General features: G+C 41.0%; 1 protein-coding gene across 1 annotated transcript; it reads right to left on the bottom strand.

Moving 5' to 3' along the window:
• Positions 1 to 8,613: 8,613 nt before the first annotated feature.
• On the bottom strand, positions 8,614 to 9,857 carry LOC143348996 (uncharacterized). The gene is made up of 3 exons (XM_076779810.1): positions 9,566 to 9,857; positions 9,415 to 9,503; positions 8,614 to 9,342 (listed from the first exon to the last, which is right to left on the bottom strand). Exons 1-3 carry the CDS (start codon positions 9,855 to 9,857, stop codon positions 8,614 to 8,616), a joined length of 1,110 nt encoding a protein of 369 aa, XP_076635925.1.
• Positions 9,858 to 10,284: the final 427 nt, after the last annotated feature.

The raw sequence follows: 10,284 nt of genomic DNA, 5'->3' as shown, positions 1-10,284 counted from the left end.
GAAATTTTTATAATGATAAGAAATGACGAGTATTTTATTTTAAATCCATTGGTATAATATTTTAAAATTGCCTCTTATAGTTTTGCAAATTTTGATGATTTATATCTTGCGCGTAGATTCATTATGGTAGTAGTCGTTCTAACTTTGATTTTAATGAAGCACTGTAGGCTTGCACTAAATTATACAATATAATTTTAAAATTAAATTTCAAATTTTAAACTGTAAATAATTTTTCCGGAACGATTTGAAGTTTTTTAATTTTGTCGAAAAATTTCACACCTCGAATTTTTTTCTCGAAAGTGGGTGGGATTTCGGGGGTATGGCTATTCACCAAAAATACTTGTACATGACCCCTCGAACTAAAAATAATTTTTTCAAAATGATTTGAAAATTCTTAATTTCGCCAAAAAATTTGCCCCCTACTCGAATTTTTTTCTCGAAAGTGGGTAGGATTTCGGGGGTATGGCTACTCACCAAAAATACTTGTACATGACCCCTCGAACTAAAAATAATTTTTTCAAAATGATTTGAAAATTCTTAATTTCGACAAAAAATTTGCCCTCTACTCGAATTTTTTTCTCGAAAGTGGGTAGGATTTCGGGGGTATATGTATTCATCAAAAATGCTTGTAATTGACTCCCATAATTAGAAATAATTTTTTCAGAACGATTTAAAAGTTTTTAATTTCACCAAAAAAGGCACCCCGTCGATTTTTCTTAAAAATTCGTTTTTCTTTTTTAGTAATATTGTCTGACACCCTACAGAAAAGTTGCCTAATACTTTTTTGTAGATATCTATGAACTCTAGTTCTCCACAAAATTTCATTGTAATATATTCACAATTGTAGGAGTTATGGCTGTTTGAATATTGGACCATTTCTATGGGGTTTTTCTCATTTTGCTGGGTCAAAGACCAACTTTTCGAATATTTTTGGAATTTCTACATATTCCCTAGTAAAATACGCGTCCTTTGCTTTTTTAAACATTAAAATCCGTCAATCCGTTCAAGAGTTATGATATTTTAAAGAATCACATGAAATTTTGAAGAACCATTTCTGGCCAGAAATTATATTTTCGGTAAGGAATTTTTTTCTCGAAACTGAGTCGAATTTCGGGGGTATGTGTAATGACCAAAAATGCTTGCAATTGACCCCTGCAACTAAAAATAATTTTTCCAAGACGATTCGAAAGCTTTTTTTTCACCCAAAACTTTCAGCACTTACTCGAATTTTTTTTTCGAAAATGGGTAGGATTTCAGGGGTGTGTGTAATGACCAAAAATGCTTGCAATTGACCCCTGTAATTAAATATAATTTTTTCAGAACGATTTAAAAGTTCTTAATTCCACCGAAAAATTTAGGCACTTACCCCCTGTCGATTTTCCTTAAAAGTTCGTCTTTCCGGTTTAATAAATTTGTTTAACGTCCTACAGAAAAGTTGTCTAATACTTTTTTGTAGATATCTATGAACTCTAGAACTCCCCAAAATTTCAATGAAATATATTCACTATTGTAGGAGTTATGATCGTTTGAAAATTGGACCATTCTTATGGGGTTTTTCTCATTTTTCGAGGTCAAGAATCAACTTTTCGAATATTTTTGGAATTTCTACATATTCTCTAGCAAAATCCGCGTCGTTTGCTTTTTTAAACATTAAAATCCGTCAATCCGTTCAAGAGTTATGACATTTTAAAGATTCGCATAAAGCATTTCTGGACTCACGTTAGATTTTCGGTAAGGAATTTTTTTTCTCGAAACTGAGTAGGATTTCGGGGGCATACCTATTAACCAAAAATGATTGTAATCGACTCCTGCAACTAAAAATATTTTTTTTATAATGATTCGAAATTTTTTAATTTTGTCGAAAAATTTCACAAATTCTCGAATTTTTTTCTCGAAAGTGGCTAGGAATTTGAGGGTATGTCTATTCACCAAAAATGCTTGTAATTGACCCCCGTAATTAGAAATAATTTTTTCAGAACGATTTAAAAGCTTCTAATTTCACCAAAAAAAGGCACCCCGTCGATTTTCCTGAAAAGTTCGTTTTTAATTTTTAATAATTTCGTTTGACACCCTACAGAAAAATTGTCTAATACTTCTTTGTAGGTACCTATGAGCTCTAGTTCAGAAAAAAATTTCAATGAAATCCATTCACTATGCTAGGAGTTATGGTCGTTTGAAAATTGGACCATTTTTATGGGGTTTTTCTCATTTTAGGGGGTCAAGGAACAACTTTTCGAATATTTTTAGAATTTCTACTTATTCTACATTAAAATACGCGTTGTTTGGATTTCGAAACATTAAAATCGTCCAATCCGTTCAAAAGTTATATTGCAAATTAACAAAATTTCCCTTCTTCCTATCCGTTAATTACAAAATCACGAGGGAAACAGCTTTGATACAATATTTAAGTCCTTCTACATACAATTCTCTACTATTAACTCTCTGGCGGCCGCTGTCACGTATACGTGATCTACAATATTTCATCATCCATTAAACTCATCACGTTTGTTGAGGTTCCTAGCATCTTCGTGTAACTCACTTTGTGCGGCCATTAACCAGTAAACTCTGTCGTCCCGCGTTGAAAGTGAGAATTTCTGAGTGTCGCTGTTAAAATATTACATCAAAAAAATAGATTTTATAAAAGTCGTCATGACAAAAAATCCAGACACTTCTCCATGACGAGTACACTCGTCAAACACGGTTAATATAAAAGTGTCTTTCTAAAGTACCGTTCCTCCGGCTGAAATGGTCGTCTCTCAAGACGAAAGCCATCCCCCCAGAATCTCTCGTGACGCTTTCGAAAAGTTCCTCGCGATGTACGTAGACACAGAGACAGCGTTGTACGTACTTCGTCTCGCATCGAGTCGAGAGGAAACTGCGCTGTGCATATATAGGGTGTGCTTTACATAACAATCGCCGCTAAAGACTTGCAGCATTGTCCGCCACGTGCTGCCAGTCGAGTTCCTATGGCGGTTTAATTAAGTGTGAACCACAGGAGCGTGGATCACGCCTCACTTGATCCGATGATGGCGCGTTCCGGATATCGACGAGGAAATAATTCCACCTTCCTTGACGCGATGTTCCTCGAAATTCTTCGAAACGTCTCTTGACCAGCCTTTCACTTAGCGTCCGTAACAAAATTCCGTAGACTCTGAGATCTCGTCCTCGAGAGAAATGGACGATTAGCAGGTGGCGAGTAATCGAACCGGAAAAACGTCCGTCATTTCCCTATTACTTCAGGGGGGGAGAGTGGCGAATGTTTAAGACGACCGCGGTCTCGTCTTCGGCTCTCTTTTTCTCGATTCGATCTAATCAATAATAAATTATAGGGGGTACATCTCTCCCCTAAAGCCCTGACCCTCCCGCTCAATTGGTCGCAATTCTTAAAGACCTTAATTGGCGCGGAAAATTATACCTTATTTCAGTTACCCTCGAACGAGACCCAGAGACTCTCCTCTTCCACCCTCCACGATCCTCCCCCGCCGATTCGCTTTCTTACGAGCTCGATTCCGCCACTTGGGTATTTCTTTTCCCCTCTGGCCGAGCAATCGCTGGAAATACCAACCGGCAGCCGAGTTTCGGCGATCGTTTGGCCACTTTCGATCGGGTATCGTAACAGTAACCGCTCTAAAATCGTTCTTTTATAAATAGACCGCGGACTCTTCCCCAAACACTCGCGTGTTTTTATTATTTTATTCCCTGCCAAAGAAGGCGCGAGCCACGGGATCTCGTTGGAGGGAATATTTCCGGTTCCTCGCGGAATGTTTCGCGTCGCGAAAGACGCTGGTTCCCCGAAGCGTCGACGGGAAAAGGCGTCCCGGCGACAACGAAAGTAACGAAGATCGCGAGCGAAGGAGCACGCTCTATGGGCGGCCATAAGAATATAAAAACAAGAAGACCGGATGACTGCTAACTGTTTGTTAGTCTTGGGTTTTAAAGTCCGCGCGTCTGTCAGTCCAGAGATGTAATATTAGTGCTTAGTATACGCTGCCGCCGCCGTTCTCTCGCTCGTTCGCTTCTCCTTCCTCTCCTTTCATCCTGACTCCGTTTACCTTCGAGTCCTGCATTTTCTCCCCCCCGACCCTCGACGCCTTTATCCGTTCATTGAATCTTCCCGAAATTATCGTCGTCGAACCACCAAACGTATTTCACCCTAAACGTTGCGATGTTTTATCTAAAAATATACACGGCAATCCTCATATTCGCTACTTCAACGCTAGGTTTTAGGACACTCGTTGCGCCACATTATCATTGCAATTCGCTCTGTTAACAGTTACATTGAAATCCAATTTTTCTTTTAGAGTGTATGTTCTTAACAAATAATATTTGTGAGTTCTGTAACGTTAGGTTTACTTATTAATTAAGTAAACTTAGTGTTAATATACCACGGAGTGAGAGTCTAGCATGTCTAACTAATAATTTCGTAACACGCTTGACGCTTCGGATGTACACAAGCGTTTGATTAGATCGATTGAAGTTCACGACATCGGGAGTTCTCGGTTTTTTTGGACCTACCGGCAGTTTGCGGATTGTCTGGTTTATTGGAAACTATTTCCGGACGTTTGTAGCAGCCGACAGGGGATCTATAAAGCCAGTGACATCGGGAACTATTTCTGTTGATGGAAACTTCGATTCGTATCGCTGTAGGATGAGTCGAAACGTAAATGCAATGCAATTTTTTGAGCTACAATGAAGGAAAAGTGAGCAGTCAATTATCTTGAGACTTTGCACTGTATTTAGGTGTAACAAATATTGAGAAAAACCCTTGGCAATGTTTAAAAAATGTTTATTATTGAGCCTACACAGCGCCATGTTCCAGAGCCATTTCATTTTTTTATGCTTAACTGGTGTGCAGGATTATGGTAAAATGGTTGTCGAAATATTCCATTAAGTATGATGAAAGTCCTTAGCATTGACGATGAGACATTTAAATTTGTAGAAAAATGAACAATATGGCGGATATTTGAAACCTAAAATCGAATTTTATCAAAACTCGAGTCTTTATTGCTAATATTTTGCAGAATTATTGGACAATTTTTTAAAAAACGGATCGTCAATGCTTAATAAATATAATGGTAAAGATAACTGTAAATTTTCGAAGCAATTGATTAATTAGAACTGGAGTAATTCTTAGAAAAAAATTCGAGGTATGAAATTTTTCGACGGAAAAAAAAAATTCAAATCGTTTTGGAAAAATTATTTTCGGTTGCAAGGGACAATTAGAATTATTTTTGGTGAATAGACATACCTTCGAATTCCTATTCACTTTTGAGAAAAAAAATCGAGAAGGTATAAAATTTTTCGACGGAAAATAAAAATTTCAAATCATTCTAAAAAAATTATATTTAATTACAGAGGTTAATTACAATCATTTTTGGTCATTATACATACCCCCGAAATCCTACCCACTTTCTAGAAAAAAATTCGAGTAGATACTGAAATTTTTCGACGGAAAATAAAAATTTCAAATCATTCTAAAAAAATTATATTTAATTACAGGGGGCAATTAGAAGCATTTTTGGTCATTATACATACCCCCGAAATCCTACACACTTTCGAGAAAAAAATTTCTTACCAAAAATCTAATTAGATGCTTTTTTCGACGGAAAAAAAAAATTTCAAATCGTTTTGGAAAAATTATTTTCGGTTGCGGGGGTCAATTACAATTATTTTTGGTGAATAGACATACCCCCGAATTCCTACCCACTTTCGAGAAAAAAAATCGAGAAGGTGTGAAATTTTTCGACGGAAAATAAAAATTTCAAATCATTCTAGAAAAATTATATTTAATTACAGGGGTTAATTACAAGCATTTTTTGTCATTAGACACACCCCCGAAATCCTACACACTTTCGAGAAAAAAATTTCTTACCAAAAATCTAATTAGATGCTTTTTTCGACGGAAAAAAAAAATTTCAAATCGTTTTGGAAAAATTATTTTCGGCTACGGGGGTCAATTACAATTATTTTTGGTGAATACACATACCCCCGAATTCCTACCCACTTTCTAGAAAAAAATTCGAGTAGATACTGAAAGTTTTAGACGAAATTAAAAAATTTCAAATCATTCTAAAAAAATTATATTTAATTACAGGGGTTAATTACAATCATTTTTTGTCATTATACATACCCCCGAAATCCTAGCCACTTTCTAGAAAAAAATTCGAGAACGTGTGAAATTTTTCGACAAAATTCAAAAATTTCAAATCGTTCTGGAAAAATTATTTTCGTTTGCAGGGGTCAATTAGAATCATTTTTGGTGAATACACATATCCCAGAAATCCTACCCACTTTCGAGAAAAAAATTCGAGTAGGTGGACAAATTTTTGGAAGAAATTAAAAAATTTCAAATCATACTAAAAAAATTATATTTATTTATAAGGGTTAATTACAATTATTTTTGGTCATTATACATACCCCGGAAATCCTACCCACTTTCGAGAAGAAAATTCGAGAACGTGTGAAATTTTTCGACAAAATTCAAAAATTTCAAATCGTTCCGGAAAAATTATTTTCGTTTGCAGGGGTCAATTAGAATCATTTTTGTTGAATACACATATCCCAGAAATCCTACCCACTTTCGAGAAAAAAATTCGAGTAGGTGGATAAATTTTTGGAAGAAATTAATAAATTTCAAATCATACTAAAAAAATTATATTTAGTTATAAGGGTTAATTACAATCATTTTTGGTCATTATACATACCCCCGAATTCCTACCCACTTTCGAGAAAAAAAATCGAGAAGGTGTGAAATTTTTCGACGGAAAAAAAAAATTTCAAATCGAAAAAAAAATGATTTGTACATTAAAAAGAACCCGGAAGTAAATCTTATCGCGAACGTGGCATAGAGTGCGCTAGGAAATGCACACCAAAATTAGATAAAGATGCATTCTGACTTTCCAGTCGTCGGTAAAGTAGAAATCGCGATGCATTTCTGGCGCCTCCTCGACCGTGCATGCAGGTTCCTGCACCGTAACGTACCGACAGTGGTAAAAAGAGACTGACATTGATTTACCGTTCGCAGAGTCGTAGAATATTTTCAAAACTGACGTAATGGCGCGCAGAAATATTTTTAAAAACGCGATATTCTCTTGGGTGATAAGATATAATTCGTAGAGGTCGTACGGAATGCAAATAAAATCAGTACGAAACTATAATTGGCACTTTGTGACGTCGTGTTGCGTTTCTTCGAGGCGCATTCATACATCCATACGTCATGTTCTAACATTAGCAAGAGAATATCTTTCGCGCTTAAGATCAGTTTCTGTTTCTCGCGCCATAAATCTCTGAAATTCATATCGAAATATGCCATAGATGAACTTGATTCTAATTAACCGTGGTTAATCGATCAAAAAGTCCGTTCGAATCCAACAGAAAAAAGGCTGCTCGTAGTGATTAATGAGCCTCGAGGAATATATCTCTCCAAGGAGAGATTTTATGCATATGCACGCGTGTGTCTATTTGAACAGCATCGATTTTTCCCGTCGATTCACCTAGCCCCTCCCTGTACCGCGCAGGCAAATAGGATCGAATTTCAACGTTTAACATCCGATGATTGATTATGCGAATACACAGTCTCCTAATGGGGGCTCTCACGAGGAAATTTGGGCTCGATTTAGTACGGTGCATCGATGCACGGTCGGATGCATCCTCGCGTGGTCTCGAAGGAATATTGTTTTCCATTTAGAAGTCCATCGAGATCTCGATGGCGGCGGTTCCATTGGCGCAGAGGTTAAATTTACGCGTGTCTCGAGGCCGCGGAGGCGTTGCTTCTGGAACTCGTCCAGAAGAATAGAGCAGGCTCGGGCCGCGACAAGTGCAGCCAGGTGCAAGCAGGTGTACACAGGTGCAACAGAGGCGGAGTTCGAAGGCTGGTCCGCGCGTAGGCGAACCTACGGGAAGGCCCACGTGGGCCGCGGCTAATATCACCCCACCGACATTTTTATCAGCTTGTTCCCATGGCCCTTTATGGCACCAGTAGCACCATGAACAACGATTACACCGACGTGAATCGTCTATGTGAAGGCACTTGACTGCCAGATGACCCGTCGTGCTTGCGCGATAACCTAAAAGGCGCCCATGGCTTCGCTCAAGCTGTCAGAACTCACCTATTTATAAATGCCATTTCGCCATATTTTCGTTTTATCGTCCCGAGGATCCACCTTCACGAAACGAGACACTTTTTCCCCCGCGTTAAATACCCTCAGAGACATCCCAAATCATTGCAATTATTAATTAATCGCTCAGTAATTCTGTCTGACATCGCGCAGGAAAGGGAGTGGAGGCTCGGGGATGAATGATTCGAGCAGCTTCGCAAACTTAATACTTTATTGTATTTCATTCGACGCAATTGACACTTCGAGATCGCGTCCTTTCCGTTCGAAACGATCGATTTATGTCGCGAAACCCACCTGAAGCGATTTTACCTACGCGAAGAGAGAAAGAAAACACAGCTGCCGTTAGCTGATTACCAGCCTTCGACTCTTTGGCTAGCTATTTGGTAACGTTTGCTAAATCGTCCGGTTCCGTAATTCCCTAGTTACGAAAATAATACGCGAACGCACCTTCTGACACGCGGGGGGAGGGATAGTCCTGCACGAGATCACGGTCCCCCTACCACAGTCGCTGGAGATTCTGGTCCATGGGCACCTGGTCCATGTAATTGACGTACTGCATCTGGTAATTGGCCGGTCCCAAGTAGTTGGCGAACCCGTAGTCGGCGCTGGCGACCCCCATGGCCGGTCTGCCGTCGCTGACGATCGGTTTGTTGTCCGTCGGGACGCACTTCATCTCCGCGAACGGCGTCTCGTTGTCCTTGTACTCAGCCTTGATCTGCCTCTGGCAGTCGTGCACCGTCGGGAGGCTTCTGTACTCCGACGTGTCAACAATGTGCTGTCTGGGCTGCAGGTCCCCGTTCAGGCTCGATTTCCCGCTCATATCCGAGCCCATTTCCTGCTTGTACTCCGGACTGATGCTCGAGTCCATCCTCGCGTCGGGCGTGTGTCGAATCTCGTTCATCCGGAAGTCGGGCTGCACCGAGACGGTCAGCTCCGGCCGGATGCCGGGCCAGTACGGCGGATTGTAGGTGTCCTGCAGGTTCAGCTTCCCGTCCTTGATCAACACAGGCACGGAGATCTTCTTCAGGGACTGGTTCTTCATGCTCTGGGCCTGCAGCTTCTCCGCGTCCTCGATCCTCGCGCGTTTGTTCTTGTACCGACGGTTCTGGAACCAGATCTTCACCTGGGTGCTGGTCAGCTTCAGAGTCTGCGCCAGCAGTTCTCTCTCCGGCGCGCTTAGGTATCTTTGTTGCTTGAATCGCTGCTCCAGCTCGTAGACTTGAGTCTGTAACAGAGTTCAAAAATAGGAAGACTCTGGGCAGGTTCGAATTGGCGTGGATAGGGGTGGGACACTTACTTGGGAGAAGAGCACCCTCGGCTTCCGCTTGGTCCTCTTGCTGGATTGGCCCTTCCGTAGCTCGGTCTTGCTCGAAGTCACCACGTTGCCTGTAAAACGAATGCTTTAGCTGCCTCGAACGGAAAATCCAACGAAAGTTCGGAAACCGTACCGTCTTCCACGATCGGGGGCTCCTGGTACTGCGGAGGGATTTGATTCAACTGATGGCCGTGGCTCAGTTCCGGGTAATGGGGGTAGTTCTGCATAGTTTGCTCCTTGAACTTCTCGAATTCCCACTGGCTTTCCGGCACGATGTAATTGTAATATTCCTGGGCCACGTGTTGCTGCTGGATCTGGTGCTGGTGGTGCGCGTTGGGGTAGCAATCCATGATGCTCAGTTGCTGGTCCTCGCTGAGAATGTCGCGTACGCTGAACGGGGTGCCGGAGATCGAGGAGGCCAGCATTCTAATGCATCCTCGAGGATTCTCGTCGCGTCTCTGCACTTTAAAATGCACTGTCACTCGCTGATCACATGAACCCTCGACGTTTCGATGCGCAACCGAGTCTTTGTTAGTCGCGAACGATCGGTTCGAAGGCCTCCCGTTTTCTCGAGACTGTGAAACCTCGTCACGACGTTGTTGACACTCCGTTTTACGAACTACGCGCCAAACGTTGAACTGCGTCTGCTCCCGCACGGGGGATGGTCACGGTTGAACGGTCAGGCCGGAGGGCAGACGTGTAATGTGACTTGCTCTTCCGAGGGAGTCAAGTGTTGGTCCCGTGGTACAGGGACACCACTCGTCTGTGTGGGTGTACGCCAGTGGCAGCGCGCGGGAGCCAAGATTTTCACCAGCACACCCGCCTCACCGATTGGCGCGACCACGGGGGGTG

This window comes from Colletes latitarsis, chromosome 12 (assembly GCF_051014445.1).
Source record: "Colletes latitarsis isolate SP2378_abdomen chromosome 12, iyColLati1, whole genome shotgun sequence".
NCBI lineage: Eukaryota > Metazoa > Arthropoda > Insecta > Hymenoptera > Colletidae > Colletes > Colletes latitarsis.
Note: the sequence above shows the minus strand (reverse complement) of the source record. Positions and strands in the feature narration are given on the sequence as shown.

What these genes read in the sequence shown, in the direction of transcription:
- LOC143348996 (XM_076779810.1), bottom strand. Translation starts at nt 9,857, where the DNA reads ATGCTGGCCTCCTCGATCTCCGGCACCCCGTTCAGCGTACGCGACATT. An exon ending in GCCCCCGATCGTGGAAGACG is followed by an intron (nt 9,504 to 9,565) that starts GTACGGTTTCCG and finishes TTCGTTTTACAG; the next exon opens with GCAACGTGGTGACTTCGAGC. An exon ending in CGAGGGTGCTCTTCTCCCAA is followed by an intron (nt 9,343 to 9,414) that starts GTAAGTGTCCCA and finishes ACTCTGTTACAG; the next exon opens with ACTCAAGTCTACGAGCTGGA.